Consider the following 22,471-nt stretch of genomic DNA (forward strand, 5'->3'; position numbering starts at 1 on the left):
ATTTTACTCCTCTTTTGAAAGCGTCTGACTGATTTCTGAACTTCGCGTTGAGTACCGAGTTAAACAAAATCTCTGACACATGTTCACGTCGTGTTTATGTGACAGACAGGCACAACTAAGAACGCCTTCCCTGGGGCCAGGGGTCGGGCCCACAGCACGTCCTCGTCCTCGTCCCCTCCCGCCACCGCGACAGGCATCGTCCCCTCACCTGTGTGCAGCGACAGCCAGCCCTTACGATGGGCGATGTGGTGCGGCGCGTGAGCCTCCTCGTAGGTCACTGGTTTGTCCCCCTTGCCCACTCGGACTCGGGCCGCCCGGTTCTGGAAAGAAAGAGGGCCCGTGACTCGCCGCGACCACCGACCCAGGGCGCTCCCTGGATTACACCCTCGCCCACAGATCCCACCCTCCGAGGTCGCGGGCGCCCAGACCCCAGGCCTCCACGCCGCACTTACCTTGGCGCAGGCCGCGGAGGTGTGCAGGGCGCGCCAGACGCATGGCAGCTCCCAGTTCCAGGACAGCACCTGTAGGGAGAGTGGGGCATGAGACTAAAACTAGGGCTCCCCGCGCCCCCACTCCAACCGCCGGCCCCGCCCGTGCCGCCCACTCACCAGCGGCCGGAGCCTCAGACCGCAAACGGGCGCCGCCATCTTGGGCCGAGCGGAGGGCGGGGCGGGGCGGGGCGGCGTCGGGGTAAAGGTCAGGCGCGGGAGGCGGACGCACGGGCGAGACCACACGCGAGCCGGTGCGGGGGTGCGAGCGTCTCGGCCGGGCGGGGCCGCATGCAGTCCGCGCCGACCTGCTGTGGGCGGCGGCGGGGGCCCAGGCTCCGGGCTTGCGAGGCGGGCCGTGTGGGGCCGGGAGGTGGCGGGAGCTGGACTCTGAGCCTCCCCCCGCAGCCCTGGACACGTCTTGCACCCCTCCGTCCTGCCCCAGTCGTGGTTTGCGTCGTGTTTCAGATCTGGAAACTGGATGTTGCGGAGCGCGAGGTTTCGCGGTCCGAGAGCTCGCAGCGGCCGGGCGAACAGTGTCTTGGCGTGGGGCGGGCCGGAGGAAGGGGGCGCCCACCGCCCCGACTGTCGGGGGAGCGGAGTGTTTCACCACGTCCTAGAAATTAGGCTGCTGAGTTCTGTCTCCAAATAATATCCTTTAAAAAACAGAAGAAAAGAAAAGAAAGAAACACCCTGACTTTATCCACAAATAGAGAGGAAATATGTTTCGGTTAAAACTTTACCTAGTTCTTGGGAGGGGCAAGATAGGGGTAGGGGATTAAGGAACACAGCCTGCAATGTAAACAGAAAGAGGCTACAAGAAAATACTGTGCAACGCAGGGAATATAGAAAAATTTTTAATTTTATAGTAAGTGAAGTATAATCTATAAAAATATAGAATTACTGTATCGTACACCTAACATAATATTATAAACGAATATAATATTGTAAACTCACTGTACTTTAAAAATCAGCCAGTTCTTCAAGGATGGGTTATGCAGAGGGTAGGGTTTCATATCTGGAAGGAAAATTTTAAGGGAGAAAGGGCTGATGGTCGCTTAATTCCTGGAGATGTTACAGAGCCTGCTGTACTCAAACCAAAGCATCGCCACTGTAGTTTGTATCCAGTAATTATTGTCAGAGGGAAAAATAGCAACACTGGATATCCTAGTTCAGAACTCACACATAGTAATGGAAAAAACGTGGACTCTGGATTCAGGCTCAGGTGTAAAAATCTTTGTGCAATTGAGCCTCAGTTCCATAATCTGTATAATGGCTTTTGTTCATAATACCACTCATAGAGCTGTTATTAGTTCTGTTAGGTTGAATCATGTGAAATTGCCAACGTTTGGCCATTTTGACTTAATCATCCACCCTAATGCTGCTTACATACTGCTGTCATCTCTGTGGAAGGGAAATGGAGGCAAAGGCAGACAGTGAGCCGCCTCAGATCACACTGGGGAAGGTCCAAGAGGGACTCTTGGCTTCAGTGCAGTACATTTTCCACGGTCAAGATTCCTCTGACCATTTGGAGCTCGTTTCTCCAAAAAGGGACAGCGTCTTTCATGTCCGCTCTACTAGGAATATTTTATTTCTAAAATTTAAACTGTGGCCTCCAGCTGTTCTGCATATTGGATAAGGGGACAAAGCAGGAATAAGATGTTCTCCAATCACAATACTATCCGAATGTAAGAACTCTCAACTTTAACTGAAGGACCCTTTTTTAAACAAATTATTTATTTTATTTATTTATTTTTGGCTGCATTGGGTCTTCGTTGCTGCGCGCGGGCTTTTCTCTGGTTGCAGAGAGCAGGGGCTACTCTTCATTGCGATGCGTGGGCTTCTCATTGCGGTGGCTTCTCTTGTTGCAGAGCACGGGCTCTGGAGCGCAGGCTCAGTAGTTGTGGCACAAGGGTTGAGTTGCTCTGTGGCATGTGGGATTTTCCTGGACCAGGGCACGAACCGGTGTCCCCTGCAGATTCTTAACCACTGCGCTGCCAGGGAAGCCCCTGAAGGACCCTTTTAAGCTGGTAGTCATTTTTTCTTTTTAAAGTTTCCATAAAGTTTGATAATTTGATAAAATTTTGTGGATGTGCTCCAAAGTGGTGAGGAACATGGGATGTGGTATCTGAAATACAGCTTCCTGGCTTTGCAATTTCAGCAAGTGGCTTGACCTTCCTGAGCCGCAGCTTCTCTCATCTATAAAATGGGGACATGATGATTGTTGTGAAAACCACACTGTAAAATGCCTGATGCAGTGAGCAGCTAATGAATGTTTTTTTAAAAAAAGGATAGAGTCCCTGCTATCTGCCTCCTCTTAGGGAGATGAACCAGCCATTGAGGGTCCGTGAGAACTCACTGGAACACCACCAGAGGAAAGGAGAAGAGGCTGGTTTTCCATGCACGTGACAATGGCATGGACTTCTATCGGAGCAGCAGCAGGCGGTGCTGTCCAGCTGAGCAGGGGCTGTTGTGCTTGGGGTTCAAGTTTTGCCACTCTTCCTTAGGCCTGAAGAGTCTCCCAGGAATTCCAAACTGATCTAGATCTTTCATTGGCCTTTTGTTTATTATCTTTGTTTTATACTATGCCTTGTTGCAAAAAGGGTTTCACCTGGTTCCTTGAAGGGGGGTGGTGCGGAATGGGGGAAGGGGGTCACGTGAATGTGTTTGCATGATTTAAATAACTTAAAAGTGCATTTTAATGCATTAGTATGAACTGTTACATTGTTTTAAATCACCAATAGAAAAATTTTAGTAGGATATTTATTTCTGTTTAACAAAACGCTAACAGTGTTTTTCTGCACTTTTTGCTTCTCCCATTAATCCTGTAAAGGAGGCAATATTGTCCAGGTTTGGCAGATCAGAAGATGGAGGCTCCGAGACTCGCCTGGGGTGACAGAACTAGCCAAGGGTAGCAGCTTTCTTGTTCCAAAGCATGTGCTCGTTCCACATCTGAGTTTCCACTGCACCACTTGGTGGGGGTGAATGTTCAGAACCGTGCAGGATGGAGGAATGGGCTGTGTGTCTGTGGTTGGACACAGACCACTCAGGACTGGCCCTGGGGGGACTTCCTGGGTGTGGAGAAGCCACATCTAGGAGCAAGGGACTCGCATGAAGAGGCTGCCTACTCCCCTGCTGGGGGCTCCAGACCAGAGCCTTGAGGAGACAGGGATGTCCAGCTGTTTATTCTCACACATGAGCCCCTGTGCTCTCCTCATGATAGCCAGGAGGGTCCAGACTCCCGTTTATGCTCTCAGAGCAGCGATTCTCCACGCCGGCTGCACGTTAGAGCCCATCGGGTCCCACACCACAAGGACAGTACTGGACAGAGGCGTGGCACCTGTCCTTTTTCAGTGCTCCTTAGATGATACCAATATACAGCCAAGGTTGGGAACCAGCGTCCTGAACTCCAGGTTTATGTGGGAGACCCCCAGAACCTGATCCGTAGAGACCCCTTTGCAGGAGAGGGCTATTGGATGGTCCTTACAGCCCTTTCCTACCACCAGTCCTGCGAGGACATCACAGCTCTTAACTCTGTGGGGACTGGGCCACAAGACACATAGGGGGCTGCTGTGTGGTCTGGATTTTTTTGAAGACGGTCTGTCCCAAGGGCTCACCTGTATCAAAGGATAGAACACTGGCCAGGCTGTGGGGTGACACCGTGCGAGAGGGAGACTCTGGGCCTACCTGGGCTTGCAGAGCACGGTCCGGCCTAGAACATAGTGTTTGTTTCCTGGAACTCACCAGAATCCAGCCTCAGGGAGCGCTGCCCCAGGCCCAGACGTCTGCCTTCCTGTTGGCGGTGGGATTAGCGGAGACAACTCCACTCATGTTGGTGTTCACGAGACGGACTTATTCTAATTCGGAACTGCTGACACTTCACATTTTGTAATCCTATGGGTTTTTTTTGTTTGTTTGTTTGTTTGTTTGCGGTACGCGGGCCTCTCACTGTTGTGGCCTCTCCCGTTGCGGAGCGCAGGCTCAGCGGCCATGACTCAACGGGCCCAGCTGCTCCGCGGCATGTGGGATCCTCCCGGACCGGGGCACGAACCCGTGTCCCCTGCATCGGCAGGCGGACTCTCAACCACTGCGCCACCAGGGAAGCCCTGTAATCCTATGGTTTTTATATTACTCTTGCTAATTCGTTTTCTCCTAATAACCAACCCATTCACCAAGAAGAATCCCAGAGGTTCTTGCAACATCGATTCCGGGAACTAAGCCAAACAGCCACTGAGACCAAAGCAGAGTCTTGAACTGTCTTCTCCCTTGCATAGGCAGCCCGGGGGCTCTTACCCCATGTTCCCCTTGAGCTCCTGCTGCGTCCTCCTACCCCCGCTCTGCTTCTGCTGAGGCGCGGGAAGAAGGGTCAAGTCCCAAGCTATAATTACCGACTTCAGCTTTGGCGCGCTGAGGAGGTCCAGTCTCCCGATAGTAGAACCAGTTAGAAGCACCCTTTGCCACACTGGTACCCTGGGCTGAACGTCACAACTCCAGGGCTTGGAGTACATGGACAGGAGGAGTGGGCCTCACGTGTGACAGCCATGGAGACCTCACTCCCTGATTCTCAGATGCTGTGCTAGACCTGGACACAAAAAAATGGGCTTGATACCCTTCCTTCCGATGGGGAACACAGAGAAGCAGGCAAGCAAAAGGATCTTAGATAAGGACCATGACAGGAACACATAAAGGCCCCTGACCCCCTTAGGTGGTAGAATGGAGGTGGGGCTGCCATCCAAGTCCGTCCTGAAGAAGTGCCAGCCTAACCAAGAACAGGTGGAAGGAGGCCCCAGGCAGACAGAGCATGAATGAAGCCGTGGAGTCCAGAGTGTGTGGGTCCTGTGGGTGAGGGGTGGAAAGTCACAAAAGCCAGGACCAAGGGCACCTCGGCTCTCTCTTCTGTGGTTCTGACTTACTGGTACTTGTAAGGCTGCACTCTGATGTAATTTTGTTGACGTTTTAGGAACTCAGGATAGGTGTGTAGCGAAACTCATTTTTTTATTACTGGCTCAGAAAGAGAGAAAGGATTTTTCTTTACATCTGAGGAGCTGGGGAGAGCTACCAGATCAAGTTTACATTGGTACACATTTCTCAACACCAGCCCTGCTAGATAATGCGTTTCAGTAAATCTAAGATAACGTCGATTAGAAGACATTACTTGATATACCATTAAGAAAGAGAAACGGATGCAAATTATTTTTAAGATACCACTGATCGATTACAAGATGAATCCTGTTTGGCCTGTTAAAATGTCTGAGGTCGATGTAGAAGGCACACAGCTTCCTTTGCACAAGCCTCATGGGTGCACAGACGCGTAGGCACAGCTTCGGGTGCCTTACTTATGTGCACAGCCCGGCTCCTCCAAAACCAGCTTTTGCACACTCACCCCAGAGCAGGTGCTAGTAGTGGGGAGTAAGGCTTAGAGAAGTTGAATGACTCGCTCAAGGGCCGTGTAATTAGCAGGAAGCAAGACCAAGTTCAGAACCAGGACTCGAGTTCCATATGCTGACCGAGCTACTTCCCATCTCCAGGGAGAGGGACAGGGGCCCTTGTGCCCAGTCTTCGACTCCCAGGCCCATTTACTCCAAGATCACTGACGTGGTTCCTGCTTTCACCAAAGTTCCTGATCCCACTGGGAGCAGCCCAGCCACCCTTCTCTCTGAGAGGCTGTCACGTCACTAAGCTGGGCTCCAAGGACACTGCTGCCCAGTAGCCCCATAGCAAGTTCTGTGCCTTCTCAGACCCTAAGATGTCTTCAGGTCTGATGTAGGGGGGCCCTCTGGCTGTGGTGAACCCGGGAATGGCTAGGGTAGACTGATGTGTAGTGTTCTGGGCTCCAGGGCACCAGTCAAGACCCGGGTATTGCGGACATTTAATTACAAGAGCGGCACTGACTTCAGGGTCTGAAGGTGAACCCCTCTCGCAGGTCATGGAATTCCACATCAACCCCTAAAAACGGGTGATGCGAGCACCATAACTGACTCTGGAAAAATCAGTGCTCCAGGGCAACCTTTCCTGTTCCTGCACCTGACAGAGGCAATGGTCTGTGGACACGGCACAGGCAGTTCCAGAATTCCTCAGTGGCTTGACTGTGAGTCCTCCACAGCATTCCTGCCTGGGGCTGCCCGAGGGCAACCTCTTGCTCAAGGTCTGTTACATTCAGTCTTCAGACTGGTCTGTTTTCAGAACTTTAAATACACTGGGCAAATGTTGGATGTGATTTCGTAGTTTCTTAGGTCCTAGGGATATATGGAATACCTTTCCTGATTACTAAGTAGTTATTAATCGATCTTGGATCCTGCATCCTTTTGAAAATCTCTTGAAAGCTATGAACTCTTCCTCCCCTCTCCCTTCCAAAAAAAGCACACACCTGATTTTCAGGAACGGAGTGACTGAACCTTATCTTTGGACAATGGACCTTAGGAACCACTAAAGTAGGGAGCCACTAAAGCTGGCTTCCCTGTTTCAGATTTCAGGGATAGCTTGAATCAATTTTTAAAGGAACTGGTTGATAGTCAACAATTGTTAAGAGACATTTCCAGTGCCTGAACTTGGGACCCAGGAATATCCTGGGTGAAATTCCTACAGTGCTAGAGAGGCAACTGGGTAGTTTTCATGGCTCTAGGGGGAAAAAGTAAAGAGAGGTATTGGTATTTCCAGGTGAACCAACATCTTAATATTTGTGTTATTTAATGATCCACGAAGAAATGAATATGTAGTGCCTGAGGATTAGACACTCTTTTTGAGTTTCAGAAGTGAAAAGGTCTAAAGTGAATTTATTAGCAAAAGATTAGGTTTCGGGCTTCCCTGGTGGCGCAGTGGTTGGGAGTCCGCCTGCCGATGCAGGGGACACGGGTTCGTGCCCCGGTCCGGGAAGATCCCACATGCCGCGGAGCGTTTGGGCCCGTGAGCCATGGCCGCTGAGCCTGCGCGTCCGGAGCCTGTGCTCCGCAACGGGAGAGGCCGCAGCAGTGAGAGGCCCGCGTACCGCAAAAAAAAAAAAAAAAAAAAAAAAAAAGATTAGGTTTCCTGAGCTCCAGCACTTCTTCCAGCCTCCGTTTCACACATCAGAGCCAGGTTCCCGGAACACAGGGGCAACTTTCTGAACATCAGGGGAGCAGTAGTTGGAGCATCCTGGGGCCAGAGAAGGGGCTGACAGCCTTGGAACCCAAAAAAGGGTTCCAGTCCAGGGGGCTCCCTTTCCGAGTCTGGGAGGAGGAGTTCAAGGAATAGAGAGAAGCTCCTGGTTACCACCCGGGGGGCTGATTTTCCTGGAATCACAAAATACAGAGGGGAGGAGGCCCTAGGGCCCAAGCAGAGATTCCCAGAACTAGTGGCACAGCTGGGATTGGGGTCTGAGGCACAGAGAGGTGACCCTGGCCCTTGGTAAGGGCCAGCACAGACAAAGGTTCCAGCTGGAGACTCAGCAAAGGAGGAGCTCCACGTTCTGGCTCATGGTGTCACGTGGGCCACGGATGATGCCAGGGAGGAGGCCTGGCCCTGGAGGCACGGAAGTGAGATGAAGGGCTGACACCCAGGGGCAAGGCTGGGGGTGAGCCCGGAAGCTGTGGAAGTTTGGGGAAGATGAACGGCCGGGAAGCTGAGGCACAGAGCTGAGGGCACCGGCGTCCCCATCAGCTCCGCTCTGCCGATGCAGGTCTGTGGGCTGGGCAAGCTGCTTAACTGCTCTAGGCCTCCTTGCCTCGTCTCTAAAACGGGGTAACGATGGAGCCCCTGTGAAGATGCTTAGTTCGGTTTTCCAGTAACAGCCTGAAGAATGGATCTCTGCTTAAAGAGAGGGGACGTGGTGGCATTTTTAAAGACACCTCTCTCAGGTGTCCACTATTTCAGATGTTCTAGTAAGCAACCCCCTCAGACAGACACTGTGATCCTCTTGGAGGAAACAGAAAAATTAAGGCACAGAGAGGAAACCACCCATTACTATCATTTGTGCATTCACTAGTTTCATTCATTCAACACACATTTATTAAGTGCCTGCAGTGCGCCAGGCTCTGGGGGTACAAAGTTGGGTAGTGTACAGCCCCTGCTCTCAAGGAGCTCACAGGTCTAGGGGAGAGGCAGACACGTGCACAGGTAAGTCACGCGCGGCAGAGGTGTGAACGGAGCGCTGTGGGCGCACGAGAGCCGACAGGAACCCCTCCTGAGGCAGGGTCGGTCAACACTGAGTAGCACGGTAGCCCCTGCCCACGGCGGGCCCTCTCCTCAGTGGGCAGGACCAGGTCACCGAGGCCGATGCTGAGGCTCGCTGGAGGGAAGGCCTACCTCTGCCTCCTCAGGGCAACGCCCCAACCCTGTCCCCGGTACCAGCTGCCCGGGCTGCAGCGCTCAGGAGCCACTCTCCACTCCAGAGGCAGAGAACGGGGAGCAGCTGTACGAAAGGCCAAGCCACCAGGGGCCTCGAAGTTCAGAGACAAAGGACAAGTTACTGCTTGTGTCTACCCCTCCTGCCCCAGGGTTCTTATACTCCCGAGAGCGTCTCTGAGCTGATCTGTGAGGTTACATCCTTCCCTGACACTGCGTGGGCAACTCCAGACCTGGGCCCCATCCGTCACTTGGCTCCCCTCTCAGGAGCTGGGCACAGCCCCACGTGGACACCCCCATCAGAACAGGCTGCTCGCGGCGGGCCTCTGGCAGCTGGACTCCTTCTCTTTCGATGCTTCACAGCCGTCGTACTAGCTCGATGAGCTGCTGAATGTTCTTGTTTTGGTTGGACAGGCCATTCCGGATGTTTTCCAGCAGGCATCTCTTCAGTTCAAAAATGGCCTCACTGTACCCCAAGCTCACAGCGGCCATGGGGGGCACTCCATGCCACAGGCCAGGGATGTGCCAAACGTGCTGCTTCTCAGGGTCACAAAAGGCCAGGCCAGCCAGCGTCCGGATCCCGCCACCCTGATGCTCCATTTGCACCGTGGCTCTGCTCGCATCCCTGGGCTCGTCCAGGAGCTGCTTCCTCTCTCTCGGCTTGGAGCCGGGGGCAGACGCATCCTGCAGGCTCTGGTACACAAACTGATAGTTGGGCATGTGCCCTGTTTTCTCCAGCCTCAGAAACGCATGCAGAATAGCCGGCGGAATGTCCCTCGTTTCAGCTAAACTGACCACAGTGACATTGCTCAGCCCCATAATCAACGTGGCCAGGGAAGCCTCTTGCTCAAACCTCTCCCCTGCCTCGGTCAGGACTCCGCCTATCAAGCCCCCGGAGTGGATTACCAGGATGTGGTCACAGCCCAGGTCCTGGCTGAAGCTCTCGGCCACCGTCAGGAGCTGCATGAAGGCCCCTCGAGGACCACGGCCCCTTCCCGTGGCAAACCGCAGCCCAAACATGGTGTTGAGGAGGGTGGACTTGCCTGTGCCCGGCACGCCGAGCACCGACAGGACGACCAGGCGCGACCTCCTCTCCAGGCGGACGTGCAGCTCCTTCAGGAGCCCCGTGACCCAGCGCAGGGGGGTGCTCAGGGTGTTCCCGTCGATCAGCTCCAGGGGGAGCCCCTTCAGCAGCAGTTCCAAGGCCAAGCCTGGGAAGTGCGCGAACCGCCTCTGCCCCGCTGGCAGCTTCCCGGCCTCCACGAGACAGCTTTCGGCCTCGTAGAACTGCCCCATCTCCCGCAGGAAGTGTTCCACCCCCAGGGGCTCTGGCCAGAGGGGCTCGCTGAAGTCCACGGCCCCACGGTGCTTTGCTCTCAGGGTAAGCATCGTCTCCGGAGACGCTCTCGGCCGTGGCTGGGCCGCCCGGGCCAGTCCCCACTCCATCCACCTCAGGAAGTACTGCTTCTCGCCCAGAGAGGGGCTGCTGATGCCCGAGATGAACTCCTGAAGGCCCCAGGCAGGGTCGTGGCCATTCTGCTGCATTCGAAGTTCCAGCAGCCGATGCCTCAGCTCAGCCCTGCACCTCTCAGGAGGGTCCCCAGCCCACTGGGCCTGGCAGAGCTCCCTCTCCACCTGGGCCGCCTTTCTCCAAGGGTCCCCCTGCAGCCGCAGCTCGGCCCGGCGGTAGGCGTCCGAGTCCTTGATCTTCCTGGTGATCTGCTCCATCCGGTCCTTCGCCCGCTGGCACTCGTCGCAGTCCTCGTCGACCTTCAGCCCCAGCTTGCGGGCCGCATGCGCCATGTCCTCCACGGATACCCTCCTGCAGGGGGCCCGGGTCACGTGCGCCACGATGGCGCGGATCCGGCGCACAAAGCCCGCACTGTCCGTGCTGCTGACCTTCACCAGGACGTGCGAGGGGTCCATCTTCAGCACGGGTATTAACCTGTTCAGAAACCGCAGGTTTGTGTTCCGTTTCCCGCGGTAGGGGCTCAGGATGAAGTAGTATTTCGTGGCCGACCCCTTCATGGAGTACAGCAGTTTGTATTCCTTCTTACTGATGTTGTCAGTCAAGATAAACACGGCCGAGGAGATTTCTGTCAAGAGCTTAAACTGCAGCCAGTGAGAGCCGATGTCACCTCTCAGGTTCAGAAAGGCCACGGGCTCTGGGAAAATGTCCAAGTCCTCCCTGCCACTGGGAAGAAACCAGGAAATTTCCACCAGCCCATCTGCAATCTCCCGAGGGTTGGTGCCCAAGTTCAGATCCCGATGCCAGAAACAGTCCCGCTGCCTGTGGCCAGGGCTGAGCACGGCGTTGAGAAGCTGGGACTTGGAGTTGCTGCTGACCTCCATGCGCACAAAGGCGAAGGCGGGCGCTCGGGACAGGACCACGCTGTCTTCTCTGAAGCTGCTCACCGCCCTTGGGGGCTGTGACCCCCATGTCCGCACAGTCCCCCTCATGGCCCACAGCAGAAACGTGTGGTAGTGGTTTTCTGGGTCGGGCAAAACGAGAGGGAGTGCAAACTGGCAGAGGGACATTTTTAGCACGATTTCTTGTTGCAGGAAACTATCTGAGGAAAGCAGAAGGGCACAGAGAAGGTCCAAGGGGTTCACAGGCGTATCAGGTGTTGGCAGCTCGGAGAAGGAATAGATGTCTGCAGAGATGTCGTCGGCCGTGTCCCAGTAGATGATCTCCTCTTCCACCTGGCTCTCCTTCTCCGCAGGCCTGGTGTCCGGGGGTACGTCCAGCACCATCGTGGTGTTCCTGGCTTCGGCGTTGAGGGCCTGCAGCTTCCTGAGGAAATTCCAGGGCAAGTCTTTGGGAGCCTGTGGAGCCCAGTTCTTCATGCTATCACTACTGATCTGCAGGGAGTCCTGGAGGCTGAGTTTCTGTGCCTGGTACATCTCTAGTCCCAGGAGGGACAGCATTTCTTGTAGTCTGCTCCTCTCCACTGTGGAGAGAAATGAAGATATCAGCGCTTACCCTGCATGTCAGGGACCCAGGTTAGAGGTGGGGAGGGGAGAGCCCAGCCTGGCGTGTAGGAGGTGGCCTCCTTCAGGGTAAAATGCAGGCACCCCTAGGCCACCTGAGACCAAGACAGAAGTAACATCACCCACCCCAGATCCAAGTGGGGTCGGAAACATGTGACATGAGAGAGGGAAGAGAAAAGGACGTCTGGGGGCAACTGTTAAGTATTGGGAGGAAATGTCTGGTTTCTCTTGAAACCTCTGAGATTTAGCAACACCAATCCCAAATTTAATTGGCTAGAGTGAGCAGCTGTGCACCCTAGATGTGGAACACAGGCCCCATTCTCTGGCCACGCCTCCGCTCTCTCCAAGATACTCCTGTGCTTCTGGCCCAGCAGTGGACTCCCTAACCCTGTCACCAGGAATTCCCCACGGGGGACGCAATCACTGATTCACTGTGGTTTTCTGGTTAATGTTCTCTGCTCTTTACAGACAAGTTGGAAAATGTGTAAAGGAAACAGCGAGTTACTACTGGGTACAGAGTAACAGAAATCACAGATAAATAACATTTTGCAAAACTGAAGCCACTGATAAAAATACTTGGTAGAGATGATCACAAGTCTGTACTTATTTGTTCAGATTCTCAACCATAACATCCAATACAGTATGGATTCTTACAAGCACTAGATGCTCAGAACAGTAAGGCCAACTGCAGAGGTTTCATCCACCGACCCTGATCTTGGCCACGGCATCTTACCAATTTTCATTGCATATAATTTCCTGCATATAATTAGTAAGCTTTAAATGGTAAGTCTATTAACAAAATAAATCAATACAAATCCTGCTGAGCTCCAGGATTCTCTCCTATCTTTTCTCGAAAGAGGAAGCTACTATACCTGTGCTGCTACCTTAAATGTGGATGTAAACCACAGGAGGAAGCGCAGGTGATCAGCCCGCTTCTTGTTTCCCAGGAAGTCATATGATGGGTTCGGGACCGTGTCTGGTGAACAGCAGGGCTCAAAGCACCGGAAAAGAGGTGTCTCGTTCCCCTGTAGGGGTCCACTTGCTGCCTAATGTCTCTCTTCAGAAACTCCACCCTCCACAGGGGCTGAGAGAGTTCTACGGGCTGTGCCACCACCCCAGAGAGTACAGGAGCTGGCAAACTTGTTGCAGAAACTAAAGAACTCTATGGGGAGGGAGACTAGTAGAAATCCATCATATAAGTAACTCGGGTTTCTGAGTGTTGCCTGCACGAAACCAGGGACACTGTTTTTCTTATCCAGACAGAGAACAACTGTTCTTACGTAGCATGGTAGCTAAGTGCGACAGGGAAAAGCCAGAGCAAACAAACCTATTAATATATGCACTCATGCCCAGTCTGGGACCCTTGGCGGATCTATTATTGAAACCACTGGATCAGACGAAAGATTCCCAAACTTGGATGTGCTTTAGAATCACTTTGGGAACTTGTTAAAAATAAGATTTCTGGGCTTTACTTCCAAAGATACAAACTCTCTGTGTTAACTCTGTATGGTAACAGGTCCCCGGGGAGTTGTCTCTCTGGCAATATTATTTATGGCACATAAAGGGTTAATGGACTAGCAGTGATTTTGATGCAGTCACAGGGGTTGGAACTACTGGCCCAGGTGATGTCTTCCTTCAATAGGACAGGCAACGAGAGCAGAGAGAAGAACCATACCTGTTGGAAAGTCACTGTCCTGAGCCTCATTCGGGCCATCTAAAAAAAGCAAAGGAAAATGAAGTGTCAATCAAATCAGGTGGCTTGAATTGACACAAATTAATTTAAGCTAAACTCAGAACCCTCTCTCTTCCTTACTAAGGTAGCAACTTCTCCCAATTGTTCAAAATCTAAAATCCCAGTTATTGTTCACTTTGCCCTCTTTCCCCAGTCCAATCTGGTGCCGGATCCTGTAGTTTCTCCATCCATAATGAAACTCACCATCATCTCCTTCCATTTCTCTCCATTCCAAATCTGGAAGAAAAAAACATACACACACAGTTAGTTTCATCAGCAAGTTAGGACCCTTCTATCAAAAAGTTCAAGTGGGGGCTTCCCTGGTGGCGCAGTGGTTGGGAGGCCTGCCGATGCAGGGGACACGGGTTCATGCCCCGGTCCGGGAAGATCCCACATGCCGCGGAGCGGCTGGGCCCGTGAGCCATGGCCGCTGAGCCTGCGCATCCAGAGCCTGTGCTCCGCAACGGGACACGCCACAACAGTGAGAGGCCCGCGTACCACAAAAAAAAAAAAAAAAAAAAAAAAAGTTCAAGTGAAGATATGGTAGCTAATGTTTATTTTGAGTACAATTATTAGCTTCGGTTTTTCCTACGTAAATTTCATTTGTTGACAACCCCAAATATGACACAAAGTTGTAATAGCTACACACAAAATAATGATTTGCTCTAGGATATACTCCTTGTAAAATTTACTAAATTTTGTGAAAATATAAATAACTTCATGAAACATACATAGATTAATCTTTGATTTTAGAAACTATTTAAAATATAAGTTGATATAAGTTCTTTGGTTTAATTTCAAGATTACCTCCTACAAACTTTATTTTTATTCTAGCATAAGGAGTTCCTGTTATCACTTAAAATGATGCACATATATGGGGGGAGGGCATAGAGTGGGGAATAGCTATAACTCACAAGTAGACGTACTTGTTCAGAGTCTCTAACAGCATAATGTATTCATCAACACTAAGTACTTTTAATAACTGAATTATTTAATTTAGTGCTTTTCAGATATTTACGTCGGGAAAAAAGACCCTAAAACTCTAGATTTGCCAGCAAAAGGGGAATGATGGGAGCAAGGCTTCTCTGTACATATTTTTATTGTTTCAACTTTTGATCCAAGTAAAAGTATCACCTATTTCAAAATTAAAATTGTACTTTTAAAAGCTTATGAATCAGGAAAAAATTCTGACAGTTTCAGATTTATTCTCTCATGATTTCCATATAATCAGATAGATAAACAATTCAGTCTTCTTTGATGACATCTCTGGGAGATACACATGAAGAGCTGGAAAGAGAAAAACAAGAGAAGAGGCAGCGGGCTTTGGAGAACATGAGCATGAACATACTAGAGAAGACACAGATGATTCATACAGATTGAACCGCAGTGTTGAGCAGTCAAAAGATTATTTTATTCACAGTGGACAAAAGACATCACAAGAATTCTTCCAAGGAGCCTAAAATGCCATCTGAGAAGGTACAATGGTTAAAGACAAGAATGGGACACCTAGAGAAGCCTGAGATGGGATCAAGGTGGCTCCGAGAGAGTAGTTTTGAGCTGGAAGCAAGGAATAAACTTCAGACCCAGAGAAGACAGGGCCTTGCTTTGCTAGTAACAGGAGATAGCTCTGATTTGGAACAGAGAGATAATAGGTACATAAAGTCAAGGATGCACAAAGTGGCCGAAGGTCACACTGTCACACTAAGAAAATCGCTGATGAGGGGTGGGAGAGCTCTGAGTAGAGAGCACTGGAAGCCATGATAACCACTGGTCACCAACAGACTACAGAAGAGGAGGCACAGGGCTTCAGCCAAGGACACAAGCCAGCAGCAAATACAGGAGGCCAGCGAGGGCTTGGTACCGTGGGCCAAGGTCTCCACTATATTTTCTGTTGGACAAGAACTGGTCAGGGTGGGACAGGCTTGGGTTCCAACCCAGTGGGGATGTTGGGCTCAAATGGAACACAAGGGGCAGAATGTGGACAGAACCTACCACTGAAAATGAACTCTAAGTGGGGCAATTAAAACCATCTCAGCCATCAAATTGAATGACTGTTTCTTTCAATTATTAAAGTAGCCAGTACTCACGCTGTAGAATTTTTCACCACATTTTGGAATGTTTGTTATTGGGCAGTAAATGGACATTTAAGACACTATTTGACACCTTGGGGCTGTCAGTGTTAAGAATGAGCTATGGACACCGACATGCAAAAGAATGAAGTTGAGCTCCTACCTCACACCATATACAAAAATTAACTCAAAATGTATCAGTGACCTAAATACGAGCTAAAACCATAAAACTCTTAGAGGAAGACATGAGGGTAAATCTTCATAACCTTGAATTTGGCAATGGATTCTTAGGTATGACACCAAAAGCACAGGCCACAAAAGAAAGAACACATAAACTGGACTTCATCAAAGTAAAAACCTGTGTGCATCAAAGAACATTATCAAGAAAGTGAAAGACAACCTACAGAGTGGAGAAAATATGTGCAAATCATATGTGATTGGGTCTAGTATCTAGAATACATAAACAACTCTTACAACTTCATAACAAAAAAGACAAAAAAAAATCAATTAAAAAATGGGCAGGGCTTCCCTGGTGGCGCAGTGGTTGAGAGTCCGCCTGCCGATGCAGGGGACACGGGTTCGTGCCCCGGTCCGGGAAGATCCCACATGCCACGGAGTGGCTAGGCCCGTGAGCCATGGCCGCTGAGCCTGCGCGTCCGGAGCCTGTGCTCCGCAACGGGAGAGGCCACAACAGTGAGAGGCCCGCATACCGCAAAAAAAAACCCAAAAAACGAAAAACAAAACAAAAAAAAATGGGCAAAGAACTTGAATAGACATTTCTCCCAAAAGATATACAGATGGCCAACAAGCACATAAAATGATGCCCAAATTCATTACTCACTAGGGAAATCAAATCAAAACCACAGTGAGATACCACTGCACACCTACTAGGATGGTGATTTTTAAAAAGGGATAGAGGGGCTTCCCTGGTGCCACAGTGGTTGAGAATCTGCCTGCCAATGCAGGGGACACGGGTTCGAGCCCTGGTCTGGGAGGTTCCCACATGCCGCGGAGCAACTGGGCCCATGAGCCACAACTACTGAGCCTGCGCATCTGGAGCCTGTGCTCCGCAACAAGAGAGGCCGAAATAGTGAGAGGCCCGCGCACCGCGATGAAGAGTGGCCCCCACTCGCCGCAACTAGAGAAAGCCCTCGCACAGAAACGAAGACACAACACAGCCAAAAATAAATAAATAAATTTATAAAAAAATAAAAATAAAAAAAAAGGGATGGAAAATAACAAGTATTGACAGGATGGGGAAAAACTGGAACCCTTGTACCTTTCTGGTGGGAGTGTAAGTTGTGTAGCTGCTGGGGAAACAGTTTGGCTGTTCCTCAAAAAGTTAAACTCAGACTTACCATTTGACTGAGTAATTCCACTCAGAGGTGTCTACCCAGAAGAAGTGAAAACAGGGACTCAAACAAGTACAGGTACATGCATGTCCATAGCATCACTGTTCACAATAGCCAAAATGTGGAAACAACCCACATGTCTGTCAACAGATGAATGGATAAACAAAATGTGGTCTATCCATGCAATAGAATATTATTCAACCTTAAAAAGGAACAACATGGACGAACCCCAAAACACTATGCTGGGTGAAAGAAACTAAACAAAAAAGGGCCCATATTGTACGACTCCACTTATAGGAAAATACAGAATAGATAAACAAAGGCTTAACATAGGTTGGTGGTTCCTATAGGGACTGGGAGGAAGGAGGGATGGGAGAAACTGCTTAATGGATACACAGTTTTACTTTCAAGTGATGGAAATGTTTTGGAAATGAATAGATAAGTGGTGATTTCACAACTTTGTGAATGTACTAAATGTCATAGGATTATTCGCTGTAAAATGCTTCTTTCCCCAATAGTTTTCCTTTTTAAAAATTGTGTTAAAATACACATAATATAAAATTTACTATCTTAAACATTTTTAAGTGTATAGATCAGTGGCATTAAATATATTCACATTGTTGCACAGCCATCACCACCATCCATCCTCATAACTCTATTCATCTTGTACATATGGAATTCTATACCTATTAAACAATAACTCCTCAGTCTCCCCTCTCCCCAGCCCCTGGCAACCACCATTATATTATACTTTCTGACTTTATGATTTTGACTACTTAACTCACATAAGTGGACGCATACATTATTTATCTTTTTGTGACTGGCTTATTTCACTTAGCATAACGTTCTCAAGGTTCATCCATGCTGTAGCATACCGTAGAATTTCCTTCCTTTTAAAGTCTGAATAATATTCCGTTGTATGTATATACCACATTTTGGTAATCCATTCATTCACTGATGGACACTTAGGTTGCTTCCATGTTTTAGTTATTGTGATTAATGATGCTATGAACCTGGGTATACAAATATCTCTTTGAGACATTGCTTTTGATTTTTTGGGGTATATCCCCAGATGTGGAATTGCTGGATCATATGGTAGCTCTATTTTTAATTTTTTGAGGAGCCTCCATACTGTTTTCCACAGTGGTTTCACCATTTTACATTTCCACCAACAGTGCACAAGGGTTCCAATTTCTCCACATCTTTGCCAACCCATGTTCTTTTCTGTTATTTTTATAGTAGCCATCCTAATGGGTGTGAGGTGGTATCTCACTGTAGTTTTGATTTGCATTTCCCTGATATAATTAGTGATGTAGAACATCTTTTAGAGTGCTTATTGTCTATTTGTATATCTTCTTTGGAGAAATGTCTATTCAAGGACTTTGCCCATGTTTGAATCAGGTTTTTTTTTATTGTTAAGTTTTAGGAGTTCTCCATATATTCTGATATTAATCCCTTATCAGATATATGATTGCAAGTATTTTCTCCCACTCTATGGGCTGCTTATACTCTGTGGATAGTGTCTTTTTGATGCACAAATTTTTAAAATTTCCATGAAGTCCAATTTGTATATTTTTTCTTTTGTTGCAGGAGCCTTTGGTGTTACGTCCAAGAAACCGTCGCCATATCCAAATGCATGAAGCTTTTGTCCAATGTTTTCTTCTAAGACCGAGTTTTCAGTCTTACCTTTAGGATTACATTCATCCATTATGAGTTAATTTTTGTATACAGTTTTAGGTAAGAGTCCAACTTCATCTTTTGCAAGAGAATACCCAATTTTTGCAGGACTATTTGTTGAAAAGACTGTCCTTTATCCATTGAATGGCCTTGGCACCCTTATCAAACATCATTTGACTGTATATGCAAAGGTTTATTTGTGAGCTTCCTATTCTGTTCCATTGGTCTGTATATCTGTCTTTATGCCAATATCACATTGTTTTGATTACTGTAGCTCTGTAGTAGGTTTTGAAATCAGAAATTGTGAGCCTCTAGTTTGTTCTTCTTCAAGATTGTTTTGGCTATTCACTGTCCCTTGAGATTCCATATGAATATTAGAATGAATTTTATATTTTTGCAAAAACTGTCATTGGGTATTTGATAGGAATTGCACTGAATCTGTACATTGCTTTGGGTAATATTGACATTTTAACAATGTTAAGTCTTCTGCAGGGAAAGGCAAGATAGGGGTAGGGGATTAAGAGGTACAAACTACTATGTATAAAATAAATAAGCTACAAGGATATATTGTACAGCACAGGAAATATAGCCAATATTTTATAATACCTATAAATGGAGTATATAACTTTTAAAAATTGTGAATCACTGTTGTACACCTGAAATTTATATAATATTGTAAATCAACTATACCTCAATAAAACAAACAAACAATATTTAGTCTTCCAGTCCATGAACTTGGTAACTCTTTCCACATATTTATATCTTCTTTAATTTGTTTGAAAAACGTTTTATAATTTTATTGTACAACTCTTTCACCTCCTTGTTTAAGCTAATTCCTAAGTATTTTATTCTTTTTGACACTATTGTAAATGAAACTGTTTTTGTAATTTCCTTTTCAGGTTCTTCATTTTAGTATAAAAATGCAATTGATTTTTGTGTGTTGGATTTGTATCCTGCCACTTTGCTGAATTCATTTATTAGTTCTAATAACTTTACGTGTGGATCTTCAGGATTTTCTATGTATAAGGTCATATCATCTACAAAGATAATTTTACTTCTTCCTTTCCAATTTGGATGCCTTCTTCTTGCCTAACTGCTCTGGCTAGAACTTCCAGTACTAGATAGAATAGAAGTGGTAAAAGCGGGCATCATTCCCTTATTCCTGATCTTAAAGGAAACGCTTTCTGTTTTCACCATTAATGTTTATTGTGGGTTGTTCATATAAGTCTTTTATTATGTGAAAGTAGTTTCCGTCTCTTCCTACTTTGTTGAGTGGTTTTTTTGTGTGTGTGATGAAAGGACATTAACTTTTGTCAAATGATTTTTCTGCATCAGTTGAGATGATCACGTGGGTTTTTTTCTCCTTCATTTTGTTGATGTGGTATATTACATAGGTCTATTTTCATATTGTTAAATCATCCTTGCAATTCAGGAATAAATCCCACTTGGTCATGGTGTATCATCCTTTTAATATATTGCTGAATTCTGTTTGAATATTAGTGTTTTGTTGAGGATTTTTGCATCAATGTTCATAATGGATATTGGTCTATAGTTTTCTTTTCTTGTAGTGTCTTTATTTCGACTTTGGTGTCAGGATTACGTTGGCCTTAGGAATGAGTTAAAAAATGTTCCCTCCTTTTCAATTTTTTGGAAAAGTTTGAAAAGGGTTGGTATTAGTTCTTCTTTAAATGTTTGGTAGAATTCACCAGTGAAGCCATCAGGAGCAGGGCTCTTCTTTGTTGCAAGGTGTTTTTTTTGTTTTAATTATTGTTACTGATTCAATCTGCTTACTCGTTATAGGTCTACTCAGATTTTTTATTTTTGTGTGATTTAGTCTTGTTAGGTTAGGTCTATTCAGATTTTCTGTTTCTTTGTAAACTTTGTGTTTCTAGGAACTGTCTTTCACCTAGGGTTATCCAATTTGGGGGCATACAATTGTTCATAGTACTCTATTTTTTATTTCTAAATGTCCCCACTTTCATTTCTGATTTTAGTAATTTGAGTCTCCTCCCTATTTTGTTCTTAGTCCACCTAACTAAAGGTTTGTCAATTTTGTTGATCTTTTCAAAGAACCAACTTTTGGGTCACTGATTTTCTCTATTCTCTATTTCATTGACCTCCACTCTAATCTTTATTATTACCTTCCTTGTGCTAGCTTTGCATTTAGTTTGTTCTTCTTGTCCCAGTACAACTTAAGGTTGTAAAGTTAGGCTGTTTATATGAGATGTTTCTTGTTTTTAATGTAAGCATTTATAATTATGAATTTCCCCCTCAGTACCACTTTTGATGCAGCCCATAAGTGTTAACATGGTGTGTTTACATTTTCATCTATCTCTTCTTAACTATTTTCTGATTTCCTTGTGATTTCGTCTTTGATCCACTGGTTGTTTAAAAGGACGTTGTTTAGCCTCTGCAATTTTGTGAATTTTCCAGTTTATGTTATTGATTTCTAATTTCATCCCACTGTGGTCAGAGAAGATACATTGTGTGATATCTGTCTTTTAAAAAACCACTGAGATTTACTCTGTGGTCCTACATATGGTCTATCCAGGAAAATGTCCCATGTGCACTTAAGAAGAATATGTATGCTGTTGTTGTTGGGTGGAGTGTTCTGTATAAGTCTATTAGATCTAGTTGGTTTATCGTGTTGTTGAAGCCCTCTATTTCCTCGCTTATCTTCTGTCTGGTTGTTCTATCCATTATTCTGAGTGGGGTATTGGAATCTACAACTATTATTGTAGAACTGTCTATTTTCCCCTTCAATTCTGTCAGTTTTGGTCTCATATATTTTGATGGTCTGACATTAGGTGCATAAATGCTTATAATTATTATATCTTCTTGCTGTTTTGAAATATTTGTTAACATGTAATGTCCTTCTCTGTCTCTTGTAACTGTTTTTGATTTAAAGCCTATTTTGTCTGAAATTAGTATAGCCACTGCCATTCTGTTTTGGTAATTATTTGCATGTAATATCCTTCTCCATCCTTTTACTTTTACAAGTTTGTGTCTTTGGATCTCAAAAGTGAGTCTCTTATACACTGCATATAGTTGGACCGTGTGTTTTTATCAATTCTGCCAATCTCTGTCTTTTGATGGGAGAGTTTAATCCACTTACATTTAAAGTAATTACTGATAAGGAGGCACTTATTTCTGTGTTTGTGCTATAGAAACAAATTTTCTACAGACCTATAGCTTTTTGTCCCTCATTCCCTGCATTCCTCTCTTCTTTTGTGTTTAGTTGACTTTTAAGTAGTGAAATGTTTGAATTCCTTCTTGATTCCCTTTTGTGTATATTCTATAACAATTTATTTTGTGGTTGCCATGGGGATTACATTTAATGTCGTAATGTTGTAACATTCTAATTTGAATTTATAGCAGTTTAACCTCAACAACATACAAACACTCTGCTCCTTTACACTCTGTCCCCACTGCTTTTGGCTTTTGATATCACAAAATTACATCTTTATATAATGCATGCCCCCAAACATAAACTAATAACTCTTTAAATGCATCAGTATCCTAAATTACATACAGAACAAGATTTGGAGTTATAAACCAACAGTAATGCTAGCTATTACATTGATTTTTTAATTTAAATATATTGGTCTCTTAAATCATTTAGAAAACAAAACATGCAGCTACAAACCATTGTTACAATAATACTAGCTATTATAATTGCCCATGTATTTGCCTTTACTGGTATCTTTATTTCTCCGTACAGCTTAGGGTTACGGTCTAATGTTCATCTTTGCAGCACACCCTTGAGCACTTCTTCCAGGGCCAGTCTAGTGGTCACAAACTCCCTCAGCTTTTGTTCATCTGGGAATGTCTTGATTTCTCCCT

The 22,471-nt window shown here is 46.9% G+C and overlaps 2 protein-coding genes across 9 annotated transcripts in view; both read right to left on the reverse strand.

Annotated features, from left to right (window-relative positions):
* Positions 1 to 679, reverse strand: part of MRPS24 (mitochondrial ribosomal protein S24) — a 68,623-nt gene extending 67,944 nt beyond the window's left edge. For all 3 annotated transcript variants that reach the window (XM_089917906.1, XM_022593161.2, XM_089917905.1), the window contains exons 1-3: positions 609 to 679; positions 453 to 521; positions 209 to 320 (exon numbers count right to left, since the gene is read on the reverse strand). In XM_089917906.1, the coding sequence (XP_089774032.1) occupies positions 209 to 320; positions 453 to 521; positions 609 to 647 (220 nt within the window). In that variant the 5' untranslated portion in view covers positions 648 to 679. The remainder of the gene's footprint in view (positions 1 to 208; positions 321 to 452; positions 522 to 608) is intronic.
* Positions 680 to 6,934: 6,255 nt separating this feature from the next.
* URGCP (upregulator of cell proliferation) overlaps positions 6,935 to 22,471 on the reverse strand; it is a 91,473-nt gene continuing 75,936 nt past the window's right edge. For all 6 annotated transcript variants that reach the window (XM_089917893.1, XM_089917891.1, XM_089917892.1 and 3 more), the window contains 3 exons: positions 13,735 to 13,767; positions 13,474 to 13,512; positions 6,935 to 11,758 (listed from right to left, as the gene is read on the reverse strand). In XM_089917893.1, the coding sequence (XP_089774019.1) occupies positions 9,165 to 11,758; positions 13,474 to 13,512; positions 13,735 to 13,767 (2,666 nt within the window). In that variant the 3' untranslated portion in view covers positions 6,935 to 9,164. The remainder of the gene's footprint in view (positions 11,759 to 13,473; positions 13,513 to 13,734; positions 13,768 to 22,471) is intronic.

This window comes from Delphinapterus leucas, chromosome 9 (genome assembly GCF_059928025.1).
Source record: "Delphinapterus leucas isolate spDelLeu-1000000601 "Yukka" chromosome 9, BTC_Dleu_Yukka2, whole genome shotgun sequence".
In the NCBI taxonomy this organism is placed as follows: domain Eukaryota; kingdom Metazoa; phylum Chordata; class Mammalia; order Artiodactyla; family Monodontidae; genus Delphinapterus; species Delphinapterus leucas.